The following is a 15,717-nucleotide window of genomic DNA, read 5'->3' as shown; positions in this document are numbered from 1 at the left end:
GAGGACACGTTTCTGGCGATGACCTTTTATTTTTCATTGCAGCCATCTTGACTCAACGTTAGAAGAAAAGCACAGGTGCAATTTATAACATCAAGAATGTCTCAGTTACGTTACATTCCAGTAAACACAAGAGGAGCGCTCTAAACTCTGAGTGAACTACGTCATCAGGGGTTTCCCGCCTCGGGCTTGGAGACTTCATTTTGTAATTAACTGTGCCATGGAGTTTGAAAGATATAAGCAGTCATGGAGGGTCAAAACAATGCTATTGTTGCATTATGGGAAATGTAGGATTCAGGTGCTATAGGGACCTCTGCTGCTTCTGCTTTCATAGAAAGCCTATGAGGCTGAAAAACAGATTATAGTAATTGAACCACGTGTAAAATAAACAGAAAATGCAGCTCTGTTTACTTTTAGGATTTTATCTTATTGTCTATATCCAGGCTTTTTACCCAATATTCAATCTTATTGTCTATCTCTCTCTCTTCTTCTCTCCTCTCTCTCTCTCTCTCTCTCTCTCTCTCTCGCTCTCTCTTTCACACACACACACACACACACACACACACACACACACACACACACACACACACACACACACACACACATATACAGATGCCAGCACACCATTTGGTGAGCCAGGTCATGTATTATATAGCAGAGTCGCTGCCCATCTTTCGGCGCAGGCTGAAAACTCACCTTTTCAAGAAGTGCTACCCTGAGCCTTCCACTTAGCACTTATTGTATTTGTATTAGTTGTTGCACTTATTGTATTAGTTTGTTGCACTTATTGTATTAGTTTGTTGCACTTATTGTATTCGTATTAGTTTGTTTCTGTACTTTTGCTCTGGTTTATGCTCTTAGATGCTTGTTTAAGAAAGGAGATGCACTTATGACTTCTGGTGACTAGTAGTTCTCTTGAATACCTATGTTGAATACACTTCTTGTAAGTCGCTTTGGATAAAAGCGTCTGCTAAATGACTGTAATGTAATGTAATATTAGCCAGGGGTTAGGTCTAATCGGGTCGCTGGCTCGTTTGGATTGGTGTGTTCTCGCCCAATCAGCATGCGAAGCTCCCATGTGTCTTAGGGTGATTAATTACCTGCGTTTTCTTCGGGCGCTAACGAGCTTAATCAACTCCTCGCCAAGGAGCTTTCCATTAACTTGCCGGGCCAAAGGTGGTGCTAAATGGACTCCCTCCCTCCCCCCTTGCCTCCCATCGTCTTACTGGGTTTTCTCGTGTTAATGATTTATATTCGTACCTCTTCTCTCGTGCTCTTCTGAACAGTTTCACATCTGTTAGCGACCGGTCGCTCTACGAGTTTGGTTTCATCCGCTGTTCTCCGTCTTCGTCTCTGCCGCGCCGTGTCAGGACAAGGCTTTGGGCTTGACTGACATGATGTGAGTGCTGCCAGAGCGTCAGATGTAACAGTGGGAGATTGAATCAGACAATTAATTGTATCCTGCTCGTGGTGCCCACAGCGGCGATAGCGGTGGAGAAAGCTTGAGGCAAACACTAGATTCTTGTGCTTTCTGGAGAGCTTTTAATGGATTCTGAGTTTAGGGTGCTGGCTTTACCACGTTAGGTTTACAGTCAGAGATCATATTGAAAAAACAAAACAATCTAATGCTAATGTGAAATATCTCAACTATTTGTCTATAGAACTTTAACTATTAGCCAATTAGTTAATCCACTACTGTATCAAAAGAAAAACTGTCAATTCTGATAATCGATTAATAATCTGTATTTTTTTCAGCCAAAATGCCATGACTTCTAAAAATGTGAATACTTTCTATTTTTATTAGTCGACCATTTAAAATGTGTGGGGTTCTGGACTGTTCGTAATTTAAGAGTCAAATCTGATTGGTCACGTCTTGCCTATCCTTGACTGATTATCAAAATGTGTATATATTTGTTCATTGACCTAAAATGTTATAAAGTACAGATAGAAGTTCCAAAACATCAGAGCTAGTCAATCCTACTACTACTGCTATGCTTTTAATACAGGGGTTTGGTATCAATCCAAAGGTACAACCCAGGTGGGCCTTTCATCGCACCAGCATGCCTCCAGGCACATTTCCACCTCATAATAATAAGAGTAATTTAATGGTATTGAAAGCAATAATTGAATAATTGCCTTTTTAAGTGCCTATTTGATTTGAAGTCAGTCTGATCAAATTCAAGTTGAGTGCAAAAAGGGACTTTAATTCCCTGAGTGACGACTGAATCCCTCCTCCGAGTCTGTCAGCAGTGGGCTAACACTGCTCTCTTAGCCAAGTTTAATCCATGTGGTACTCTGCCTTGTTCATTTTATCAGCCAGTGATTGAGCCCATTTCTCCCTACTTGGTATGAGATTAGCAGATGATGTCATTGTTACTAAGTGCTATATCAACTTGATAAATCGGGATAAAGTTGACTCATCTACACAGCATGTGAACATGCGGCTTAGCTGCTAGCTGTTAGATAGGTTGTTGGTCATGGATACTGTAACTGGTCTGTTGCTAAATGTTGGCAAAAAGTAAAATGTCAAAACGTGATCATTAACATTTTAACAAGAATAGACCAGCTTTAGGTTACAATATTTACTACAGTACATCATGGAGTAAAAGAAAGTGTTAATATAGCCAGCGGAGCTTAAACGTAAAGTTCACCCTCCCATTAGTGATAGAGGAGATTAAAATCAAAGCTCTGGTCATTTCATGATCTTTGCTTTTGGAACATAGAAATTGGCTCTGATCGGGTCAGCGACCCGTCAATCACAGTGAGCCCGCCCTAAAGCATACTCCGCTTTATGGTCTCTTTGACTCTAAATAGACCATAATTGACTAAATGAACATCATGCTGTATTGAAGAAGACTTGAAACTAGAGATTGAGACCATAAACTCATGTTTACAATGTTTACTATTATATTGATATTATACAAGCCTCAGGTGTGAAAGAAACAAGAAAATAGTTTCCAGTCACTACTGAGAGAATCAACGTATAGTTCTACTTTTAGGTCTTGATAGACTTTCCAAGACAATGTTGTAAATAAATGTTTGAATGAAAAAATCTTATTTCATCTAATTAAGATTTAATCACAACAATCCGCTTCCATAGCCTTGTTTTCGCATTTCGCTTTTTGCAGATTGGCAATATGTGTGTGTGTGTGTGTGTGTGTGTGTGTGTGTGTGTGTGTGTGTGTGTGTGTGTGTGTGTGTGTGTGTGTGTGTGTGTGTGTGTAAATAAGTGTCAGTTCTGACAGTGTTTCATTATATTTGTATATTTTCCAAGTTATAAAATGTGTGTGAATATATTCCTGTAGGAATCTCTGTAAAAGCATTTGCTTTTAGATTTTTTTTGTTGTGTGTGTGTGTGTGTGTGTGTGTGTGTGTGTGTGTGTGATTTAACCAACCCTAAAAACCTGTGTGTGTGTGTGTGTTGTGTGGCGGTTAAATCCTAGAAACCTCTGTGTTGTGTGGCGGTTAAATCCAACAGAGAGGAGCAGGTTTTGTCCTGCGGTGTTGTCTTGTGTTCTCACACGGGGGTTGCTGCCAAGTGGCTTCTGGTTCTTCTGTCAAGGTACCCAAATAGTTTGGAGGTAAAAGCACAAAGTTAAATGCAACAAAGACATTTCTGCTTCACAACATCGCTACACAATTATTTACAGATGTTTTCCTTCTTCTCTCACATCTGCTACTTCTGTGTATTGAAGCTAATATGTCAAAATGATTCGAGCTGTACTTAAGACAAAGAACATCAACTACAATTATGTTACAAGAGGCGAAGCGTCGACTCAATGGGTTTATTGCTGGGTTTAATTAATCTACTATGTTAACACACACATCACAAAATTAGCAAATGACATCCTTTCTTCCTGGCGTATTTATTATCTTCATCATTACATTCGTTTTATCTCAAATGATACTATTTGAAAACAATTGTCAATGATGTGATTTCATAATTATTTCTTTCTATTCCTTTTTTTTTTTTTGTTGCAGCTCAGCGTGTTTTATGTTCTCAAAAAGCCGCCTTGTATCCACGAGATCGCCCTGCGTAGAAAGCGCCGCCATCATTGTCGCTCCGCTGGCCGCCGTGGGAGTGAATCATATTTGAGCGTTGCTGAAATCATTTCCTCGACAAAAATAGCAAGAGTAATTCAATCAGAACATTATGGGATGTTTAAAATGAAGTACGCCTGGGTGAAGCCGGGAGAGAGACGTCGAAAGCGGGGTCATTGATAATTAAACAGCCGAATATGAGATTAATTAACACACTGTGTGTGTGTGTGTGTGTGTGTGTGTGTGTGTGTGTGTGTGTGTGTGTGTGTGTGTGTGTGTGTGTGTGTGTGTGTGTGTGTGTGTGTGTGTGTGTGTGTGTGTGTGTGTGTGTGTGTTTGATTAGAAACATGATGATGAGGCATGTGGATTGACAGCAGCGGTTGGTGGCGCTCAGACTGCGAGCGGGGAGAGATAGACGGAGGGAAGAAGATGAAAGGTGGAGAGAGACGAGTGTGATGAAGTGGAAAAAGCTGAGTGTTGGAGGGAACGATGTGCACACTTGCCACTTGGGTGTGTGTTTTTAAGCGTGTGTGTGTGTGTGAGTTTGTGAGCCCCTGTCTCTCTGAGTTCTGAGGGTTCGCCCTGTTTTCTCAAGCGAGACTCCTCGCTATCTCTCTCAGCCTTAACAGCCCCCCCCCCCCCTTCTCTCTCTCTCTCTCTCTCTCTCTCTCTTTCTTCTTTGTCTGCCTCCCTCTCTCACTCCGTCTCTCCGCCCTCCAATCCTCTCCCACCAGGGCTTGTTGAGCAGTGGGCCGATATGTCGCTCTCCCTCTGCAAATCTAATTGGAGACAGGCTTTCATTGGCATGACATGGAGATGAGTTTCCAAATCCTTTCAGCCCTTCCTGCTCGAGGCTCGCTCCCCTCAGCTCCCGTACAGCGCGGCGCACTGACGCAGCGGCGCCGGCTACGCATCCAAAGTGTCCGTGGCAATCTGAGCGAAATCAAACGCACCCATTACTCGCTGTCTTAGCAGGGTTTAGATCATGGAGAAGCCCTGACGCGTCACTGGCAGACATGTTTCATTTAAATGTGGCACTGAGAGAGAGAGAGAGAGAGAGAGAGAGAGAGAGAGAGAGAGAGACGTCAGCACCGTGTGGATCAATCAGTGAAAAAACAGAAATACTTTGTGGATTCATCTGCACAGATGAGCGCGCCCATTAACATACAGCATGTTTCTGTCATCCGCTGGGTCTCCAGTGAGTTCATCGAGAGTGTGGAGTCACCGTCTTCACTAGAGGTTGTACCTCCGGGCGAGGGAATGAGACGCAGAGGTTTTGTGTTACTAAGCCGACTCTCTGGTGCACAAAGGTTGAATAAAGCCTCCCAAGTGATTCACTCCTCCACAAGCCTTTTTTTAAGGGGTTCTAATTCACACAACTATCTGTTGCAGATTCAGTGCCACTACACCTAGACTATTTTAAGATTCCTGTGCTGAGGCTCAAGGTGAAAGTGGTGTTTGATGTGACTCAAATACAAAATACAAGAGAAGGAAGTGTGATGAGTGATATCAAGACTCAACTGACAATACAATATTCATCGGTCCTGACCTGCTGCTGAAAACAAGGACGTTTTAAAGAACATCAGTGTCGTAATTTCTCTAAATGCGCACGATACGACTCTTTATGTAATTTAACTGCACCGTGTCGACTCAGCATAATAAACACAACACAGCAAAAAAGAGGAAAACCATAACCTAAGGGAGATACAGGTCTACATGCTTTATTGATGAACGATAGCAAACAAAAACACATCTTCAACACAAGGTCAAAAAAAGACCCATCAAATATTTATCCAGACTACCAGGCACTACTGGAAAAACAACCAGAAATGTTTTTATGGTGATTTATTTTTTACATTAAGAAGGATTTTTGTTGGATTTGGGGAAGTTCACACTCTATTTCTGATAATGTTACTTTACGTCATCTAAAAGATTTTTCTCGTGTGACAGTAAAAACATTCAGTTGGAAAATATGTCAGTATGTAAGCTAAGCAGCAGAACAGTGTGATTTCACATTATACCTTATACTTTTTGGAAGATGAACATCTTCTATATGGAAGGTTAACCAGTTTATGTTTTTATGATCATTACAGTTAACTTGTTTGTATCTTTTGGACTTATGTGTATTTTGGATTTGCACCGTATTGATATTTTCCCGCCATGACAGCGACGCTGATGGTTTTGTTTTTGTGTGTGAGTCATCATGGCAGAATGTGTCCTGAAGACACTTAAGTGAAGCGGGAACTAACACAGAAGAGGTTTTGAGTACATTGTCAGGTGTTTGTATTTCTGTCTGTCTCTGGACAGATTTTGTCAAAGTGATAGCATGACAAACGAGAACACGAAACACACACACACTTTACACCTCTCGTCCGATTTGTGTGCGTACTTCCTGGGTCCTTTCTCGGAGCGACCACACCCATCATCGAACGTAACCTTCGTGTTGATCTCAGCTACACACCTGTACAATTTTGTGAATGCATCTTGCACGGTTGATTGCGTCCCAGAACAAGAAGTTGAAAAACTTAATGGGGTTTTTGCTCCATCCAGGTTAGCCAATTTTAGCAATACCAGTTAATAACAAAGCATTACGCTATTATATTGTTCATACAAAACCCATAGCGTCATGTTCACAGATCGGGCTTGGACAGTACTGTATGTATGACTGATTTAATGAGACACAAGTAAGACAGAAGTGCTAACAAACAACATATTACTACAGTTTTTTTTGTTTTTGTTTTTTACTGTCTATGCGCTACAGCCATCTTGGACTTTGTGGTTGGGGTATGTCGGGTTCGTCTGACTTCTGTCAGGTGTTTCCGTTGAAATTCTAACTTCCAAGTTCAAATGGAACACAGCAGTAAATTCCGGAATAAGTACTCTAACCTCCTGCTTTGGTAGTTGCTGCTCCAGAAGGTGTCTCCAGAACACATTCTGTGATGATGACACAGACTCACAAGGTGAAAATAACACCATCCAAACGCTGTAGCAGCTGGTAATGAAAAGCTGCTCTGGTCCAACACCGTCTCAAATCAAAGACCCATTGTTGAAAAAGGTTGAGTTATAAAATGCATCTTCAACAGGTCTGAGTCTAACATTTGTTGAATTTTATTTTTAAAAAGGTCTCACAACATGAGAGGCCCGTTCATCCTGCGTTAAACCAAACCTGACAGCACAAATTACCAAATGTAAGCCACCTCACAGACAGTAACTCACAACTTAGAGAGAGGAGACACACGGTGACAAACCTCTTTCTTGGGCTCACGGTTGAGGAGAAGGATGATGTGAAACGACAGGCAAGAAAGCAAGCAAGCGGGCAGGGCAACGGGCGGCTCCGGTAATGACACACACAGACTTCGCCCTGCAGGACACTTCACACCTCTATGATATGAACTAATGGAGCTGAAGGACATTATGTAAAAACAGGGCGGAGAGGAAAAAGATAGGGTAATGGTCGAGAGAAAGAGTAAGGAAGAAAAAGACCCTGACACTAATGCCATGTGAATAAAGGACAGACATGAAATAGTGGTGATTAGGAAATAGTAAGTAGAATGAGATGATGATTAGCTGTAATCTAAGAAGGAGAGAATGAAGTAAGAAGTGCCCTCACGATCCCTCTGAATGGCAGGTTTGGTCTCACGACTGATTACACCTCGTTGAGCCCTCGATTAGAACGAAAGAATCAGGAGAGTACGATAACAAGACAAAGAGGGAGTTAAAGAGGCTGAAGGAGAAAGGGATACTGTGAGTAATAAAAAAAAAAAAGTATGATCCTGAACAGCAATGATGGAAAATATAGTTGGTATCTGATGTGGAGCTGAGGAGAGGCAGTTCACCTAAATATAAAGAATAAATATAAAAAGTACTCAGTTGCTTTGAGTGGGATGTGGCCATGCAGATTGTTGGTTTGATTTGTCCATGTTTTTTAAAATATTTCTCTCTTAGATTTCTGCTGAGGAGGTTGGAAGCATTTCAAAATTACATTTCAATAATTTACCATTATTGTGTCTTTCCAAAAGCAATGGACCGGTTACCCTGGATAATCCACACAACAGAGCCCTTTTCATAGGAAGTGGAAGCAGCCAGAAATACTGAGGTCACCCACCAAACCTCCCTCAGATAATAATGATCAGAAACTCCAGAGAGAGTTTCAACTTTATTGAAATGACTTGGGTTTTACACATATTATTTATTCAATTAACTCTGCAATTATACATACAAGTCTACATGTGGTATTTAAGTATGTTATCCTCACTGCCAGGAAGGAAATACTGGTGGAGAAATATACTAAATGCCTAAAGTAGTCAAATTTAAACATATTCATTCTAAGAATTCTGGAAATAGCTTATTAAAAATAAAATGTGTTTGTTTTCAGTTGTAAAATGTTCACCCCCCTCCCCAAAGTCACACAATAATAAATACGATAAACAGGAAATTACCTCAGTGGCCTAAATTCTGGCTATTGACTTTTGCAGAAGAAATAGACCTCATGTTAACTGTTAACAGCATGTTCAGTTGATTATCCACATTACCCAGAACATTCCACTGTACATTAGAGTAGAGGCAGAAACTCTGAAATATCTCAAAATGAAACCCAAACTACAATAAAGGGGGAACTGGCCCTTTAAAGAATAAGGCTGGTTTTATTTTATATTTTCAATACTTTAAAACAAATCCCACAAAAAGACCAAAAACACCTTGTCCAAGAGGAGACTCTCATCTTTAAAAAGAGGTCCTAGATCTCAGTATCTTCCCAAAACCTCTGGGCACTGTAGGTTTTAGTCAAACAGGTGTAAATGGCACATTTGCTGGGGACTATTTTCATCTGCGAATTAATACACACGTGGCTCTACTGAGCATTCACAGCAACAGGTTGGTGTATGTCTGACTGACTCAAAATCAGCCACAGTGGCCGTGTTCATCATGATGAATGATGTCACCCGGTTCAACGGTGTGGCTCGTTGATGTATTTTTAAAAGTCTGTGGCACAGAGAAATTAGTTATGTGGCTGCACAACAACTTGTTAGTTGGTTTTGGTCTTTCGGGGGATTTGTTGGCAATAAGATAATTCAAGAATACCACCAGCTTCATCCTGTTAAGACAGGAAGAGGTGTCTGATAGTGAACACGGTTGTAGAAAAAGACTGGATCCACAGATGGAATGATAATGTCAGGGCAAATTACATCTACAGCGCTCATCTTGACAATTGATGGAAGTGTGAGGTTAGAGGTGAACGACACATTAGCTGTTGTTCACGCATGAGAACACCTTTATTACCTCCCTGAACACAGCCGAGTGTATTTACTGTCAGTGTAGGTAAAACATCAGATTTCAGCCCATGACACACATACACACACACACACACACACACACACACACACACACACACACACACACACACACACACACACACTCTCCTTCCCCCCTCGTTTCCACAACTGCCCATCCCTCCACCATCGCTTGACACTGCGCTGTTATTACCTCATTACAGTGAAAAATAGGTAACAGATCATTTCTGTCCCTGAGGGTGAAAAAAAAACTGGAGGAAGGGGGGAGATGGGCTTTGTTCCAGAGCGGAGTCAGCGCACCTAACTGGAGGAGTGCTCAGCCTCCGGTATGACTAACATGTATGAGTGATCACACGAGAGGATGGAAACGCGTAGTTCACACGTGTGCGTATGAAAGCACACAAACGTGAAAAGGAGCGTAGCGGTGAATGCAAGTGTTGTTCTGGGGGGCTCATGTAAACAATCACTGAAGGGGGAATGTTTGAACTTTGGCTTTTAACTAGATATTAAAGTTCAGGACAAGTGAAGTGAGATAATTGATCAGAGAGCTTGCTGTGGTCCTCACTAGTAACGCTGGATGGTCCTGGATTTCACCTAGATTTTAATCACATTCTCTTTCAAAACTGCTGTGCGAGTAAACGGTAAAGATGACGGACTTAAAGGTTAGTTAGATAAGAATGTTTATACCGCTGTCTGTGCATTAGATTATTAGCTGATAGCTTAGTTTAGCAAGACTGGAGGCATGGGGAAACAAAAGTTCAAAAGAGAAAAAAACTACGCCTACCACCACCTCTAAATCTCAACATTTTACATATTTCTCGTTTGTTCGACCTGTACATGAACAGAACTCTAACCCTGACAATTTGTGATTTCACAACACAATACACAAATCAGTGCCTGCTTACTGTCAAACAGAGCTATAGTCTGAGAAGGTGCACAGAAGTTCTTGGCAGATGTATCGACACATTATGCTTTGTTTAAAAAGGCTTATTACGTGTTATAGTTCTCCAACAATGCATAAAGAGTTAAAAGGGAATGCTAAACCTTTACAAAAAACTGAAACTAGAACAAAACTACCAAAGGCTCTCTAAAATTTAAACTAAATTAAAAATGTATAACTATGGTTACCTTCCTTTATTGAAAGACTTTAGTCAATAGAAAATATGTTTTGCTCTTCTCCTGTCTGGCCTTGGAAAAAGTTTGGTTGACACATGGTTCATCCAAACACCCGCCTAGTATTATTTGAAGTAAAAGTCTCTGATTAAATAATCATGAATACAATAGATGAAATAAACGGAAAATATGTTCTATTATTATTGCACATTCTCGAGTGCAGCTACAGAGCACACACTGCTGAATAAAGCACCGCTCCGAGCTGTATACAGAACTATATTTGTTCCCGAGGCATGCAGTAGCTGGACACGCTCCACTATCATCTGTGCCCTACCTTCCAGTCCGCTTCCGTGCTCGGCATGACTCATGACCTTGTTTGCTGATTGGCTCCTTGCCTCTGGTTTCCAGGACGACCACTCCATGTTTTTCCAGTTCGGTCCGTCCATCGAGCAGCAGGCCTCCGTCATGTTGAACATCATGGAGGAGTATGACTGGTACATCTTCTCCATAGTCACCACGTACTACCCCGGCTACCAGGACTTTGTCAACAAGGTAAATCAACACATTACTGACACTTTGACAAAGACATACTTGTAGTATAACTTTACATATGATATACTACTTGACAATATGTTAAGGTAGAACATTACAAAGAATATCATCTGCTAAGATAAATGTATTCCTTTGCTAAAGAGACTTTAACAGCTTATAGCGCATAACTTTTTCAACTATGGATTCAAATGAGAGATTCACTTTCCCTCTGGGTTCCCGGGCACATTAGGTATTATTACTTCTGTCTTTTAGAGACCCATTTAGAGAGGCCACACAAATACTGTAATTTTCATAATGGTTTTTTTTACCATTTGAAAAGATGTGTGTCCTATGTATTTTTATTTTTTGTATTCTTTGTGTTTATTTTGCTAGGATTATGTACAATTGACGAAATGAAACTATTGATGAAACTATTTCTGAGGACACGATTGTCTGGTTCTGAGCTATAATTTCAAGCTTTTATAAATGATAAGGTTTGGCAGAGTTTGATGTAAGTGGGTAGCGAGTTCCATTTTCTGATTGCTTTAATGGAAAAAAAGGCAGATTGGCCAGCATGTCTCTTTGAATGCAGCCACTCATTGAGCCCTCGGCCTCCTTATCTCGAGGGCTTAGAACAGACTCTTTAAAGGGGTTGGTATGAGATCCTGAATAACTTTGAACATCAGACACACATCCGAGTAGAATGAAAAGTTCTTGAAAGCCGGCTAATCATATTTCTTTATAATATCGCAGCAGTGGCAGGGTATTTTCTTTGAACAAAGTTAGAGAAACGATCCAGTTTAAAAGGAGAACAATATATCATATATAAATCATCTAAACGGAGGTAATGAATGAGGATATTTAGTCCATTAGCTTTATGTTGAATACATAATGCATAGAGTCTCATATTAACTGGTATACCTTGCTGTCCATATTGTATATCTGCAAAATATAAAATATATTTTAAAAAATAAGTCAAAATCCAAAAGTGAAAGACTTAAACCAGCTATTACCAGCACCATGAGTCTTATTTTATCCTGCTGTCCTCCCTCAAGCAAAGATCAAGTACACGGAAGAACATGCAAAAGAAAATGGGTGATGTAATGGGATATACTGCATGCGAAATGCTTTGTTCTGCCTATTACTCAACATGAATTAATTCCCTTAAGGAACATATTACTCTCTCTCTCTCTCAAAAACAAAATCTATCCGTCATCTAAAGGCCACATATAAGCAAAATCATCTATTAACCCTGTGCCCCTAGAATCATAAAATAGACTCCATCTCAATGAGAGTTTCCTCTGTGGCGATAAAGCCTTACGATTTGGGAAAAGAGATTACCTAATCTCGCTCTTGTTACATTATTTTTTTATTTTTAAACCTACCGCTGTGTCCCACTCTCAAGAGATGTGTAAAGACAGAACAGTTTTGCAATCTGGGAGATGGAGGAGGAGACATCTCAGTCGATTTCGTTCCAGCATCTCCTCTTAACAACTCCACTGTTATGTGTGCAGCCTACACCTAAAAAAAAATCACATCTCCATTGCCTATCTAGGTCCGAAGTACCATTGACAACAGCTTCGTGGGCTGGGAGCTGGAAGAAGTCTTCCTGCTGGACATGTCCGTGGACGACGGAGACTCCAAGATCCAGAACCAGCTGAAGAAACTGCAGAGTCCTGTCATTCTGCTCTACTGCACCAAGGAGGAGGCCAGCACCATCTTCGAGGTGGCCCATTCTGTGGGCCTCACGGGTTACGGCTTCACCTGGATCGTGCCGTCGCTGGTGGCTGGAGATGCAGACATTGTTCCCGATGTCTTCCCTACAGGTATCCCCCAAACACCAGGGGTCTACCTAACCAGAGGGGGCTAAGAGCAAAAACACTGACATCTGTATAACATTATTATGTGATCAGTTTTCAAAAAGCATTGTATTGAAATGTGGGCACGGGTGGCAGATGGGCTTGTTTGCATATATGCAAATGTTCTCCTTGTGTGTTTGCTCTACGCTGTGCCAGTCAGTGGTGGGGCGCATACTGATTTCTGTTAACCTCAGGTAAGTGAGTCTATAATCTTTGACAGTTCATTTGGTCATATCTGTTTATTTTAGGTTGACTTATTGTGCAATATCTCACATAAATATGAGATATTATGATATATATTATTTGAAGAACATCTCTGCAGGAAATGACACCCTTTTGTCATTTTACACTAGCCCTCCCTTGCACCAGCAACAACACAGAGGCGGCCTGGAAAATGCAGGTTTGCCCTTTTTCCAACAGATTTAAGGTGCAGGTTTCAAATGTGAACACATCATCCAAACCAGCCACGACAACAACTAAACAAACGACCCACAGTTGTTCATGGGTCTGAGAAATGGATGCTGACATCTGATAGCCAGACGTTCCTCATGCTTGGAAAGCCAAGCATAACAAAATCACCGTGGTCACGACTGATGCTCATATTCAGCTATTGTTTCCACCTGATGTCAACCATGTGTGAGCTTTTGGTTTTTTTAAACAGCAAAGTAAACACTTTGGTTTGGACCATTTTAACTTATGGTGGGTATGATTACACTTTTAGTTTTGCCACTTTTCAGCCTCTTCTAAAATGCTTTTATGTTTTTATTTCTTTCCCCCTCCGGCTATTTTACATTGCACGCTGCCTCTTCCACCCTCTGTCTCACACTTTTCTGCCTCTCTCGCCCTCCTTTCATCCTTCTCCATATTTCCCTCTACTCCCCCCCCCCCCCACTTTCCATGCATCCCTTCCTCTCACCTCACTCCATCTCTCTCTCTCTTTCCCAGGGCTTATCTCAGTGTCGTATGACGAATGGGACTACAACATCGAGGCCAGGGTGCGTGACGCAGTGGCTGTCATTGCCACGGCGACCTCCACCATGATGCTGGACCGGGGGCCACACACACTGCTGAAGTCGAGCTGCCTCGGGACACCTGACAAAAAGGGCTCCAACACCGGCCACTCCAGGGAAATACTGAAGTGAGTCAATGATAGGGGGGTGGCCAGTGAGGGTAAAGCAGGGCAGAGGGGCGGGGACAGGCAAAAACAATCATTAATATTGAGGACTGAAAATGTGTAAGCAAAAAAATCACACCCTCAAGCGGCATTCGCCCAATCATAGTTTACCACTAGCCGTGGAAATGTGAACAATAAGCCATAAATATAACATTCTGTTGCTTCTCCAAGTATGTTTTTTTTCATAGTAAGAATCCAAACCACCCCATACCTTTATGTTCAAACGTATAATGTTTTAATTACATTTTTATCTGTTATACTGCACTTTAATACTAGGCCAGATTCAGATTTTAAAAATACAGCCACTCATTCATTTGATTGACAGCTGGCTCTTTTTTTATAAGCTGGTCACAGTGTTGATTTTTGTCTGGGACATGTAGTGTTAGTACGATATCATATATGTAGCCATCATGTGATATTTAAGTCCCTTTCACAGGATTCTCATTTTAAAACGAAACACTAAAAAGTCAGCTGTAGACTTAGTTTTAGCATTAGCTCACACTAGCTAACTAAAATCTGTTAATGACACTTTACTAAAGTGTGAAATCAAGGAGCCGTTGTTTCAGATATGACTGGATATTCTGATGTTAAGTGTGCCGTCGTACACTGATTATGCAGTCAAGCCTTTTTTTTCTCCCTGTGAACTTTTACTTTGTCGAATCGTTGGGCTTGAGTCTGTTTAAACAGGGGAGGGGGTTGACAAAGACATCACAAGCTGTCATACTTTCCTTAAACTTGCAGTCATATTTACTTATTTTGAGCTTCACTTTGCTATTACCATTTAATGAGAGATGAGAGAAAAAATGGGACTACAAGGATATTCCTTTTTATTTAAACAAAAATGCCTACAAAATGGGTAATAATCACATCAAATATATTACAGCGATAGCCCATAAAAACAAATATGCTCATATCTAGGCCTATAAACAAATTATAAATTATAATTATATTACAAATAAATATATGTTCTGTAGCCTATGCAGCAATTTCAAATAAAATACTGGCTTTGTTGAGACTGTCTGTCTATCGCTGTCCTCCCCTGCGTTTCAGTACCCGGGACAGCGCCATTAACACCCTCTACGCGTGACAAATAGTGCTATCTGTATGAAAATAACTCATAATACTTCATGGTAATGCCTAATGAATCAATGTGATGTTTCCATTTATTATTTCATGAGCTATTTGGAGTTTTTTGTGCCACGTTTCAAGGCCGAACCTAAATTCAGACACCTGACAAGCAGCTGAGGTAATAACAAGTCTTTGATTGAGAGAAGCAGGCAGGGATGGGGAGTTGTTGGCTGGCGGGAGATTCAGGCTTGGCAGAGAGAGCCCCGATGTAGTGAGTTGGCTCGGCGGGCTTGGCAGGCTGGCGAGGCGGGCAAGCAGGCAGGTATCCTGGAGACAAGGACAACAGATGTATGACAAAAAGGAGACAGGCAAACAAACTATCAGCTAGGTAAGATTGGCTACACGTGTATGGCGCGATGATCTGGGGGGATGGGCGGGATACTAATAAGGCTGAAAAAGAACAATAAAACACCCATACCAGACAGGCAGGTGTCACGGAGCAGGGGCCGTGACATTTTGGGGTACTGCATTGCTGATTCGGCTGATGATTACCATGGCAACGGACGAAGCTTTAAAGCATTCGGATCAGCCTCACTGTCTTCGCTGCTGAGTCAGTTTGACATCCTGGATATGTCCTTCGAACACA

At 41.3% G+C, this 15,717-nt stretch overlaps 1 protein-coding gene across 1 annotated transcript in view; it reads left to right on the top strand.

Annotated features, from left to right (window-relative positions):
* The window catches only part of grin2bb (glutamate receptor, ionotropic, N-methyl D-aspartate 2B, genome duplicate b), an 85,854-nt gene that overhangs the window by 34,570 nt on the left and 35,567 nt on the right, over nucleotides 1-15,717 (top strand). Inside the window, exons 3-5 of the mRNA XM_054603863.1 lie at nucleotides 10,848-10,991; nucleotides 12,526-12,796; nucleotides 13,775-13,967. Of these exons, the coding sequence (XP_054459838.1) occupies nucleotides 10,848-10,991; nucleotides 12,526-12,796; nucleotides 13,775-13,967 (608 nt within the window). The remainder of the gene's footprint in view (nucleotides 1-10,847; nucleotides 10,992-12,525; nucleotides 12,797-13,774; nucleotides 13,968-15,717) is intronic.

The sequence above is a fragment of the Anoplopoma fimbria genome, chromosome 9 (genome assembly GCF_027596085.1).
Source record: "Anoplopoma fimbria isolate UVic2021 breed Golden Eagle Sablefish chromosome 9, Afim_UVic_2022, whole genome shotgun sequence".
Taxonomy (NCBI): Eukaryota; Metazoa; Chordata; class Actinopteri; order Perciformes; family Anoplopomatidae; genus Anoplopoma; species Anoplopoma fimbria.
This window is presented reverse-complemented; position numbering and strand designations above follow the sequence as displayed.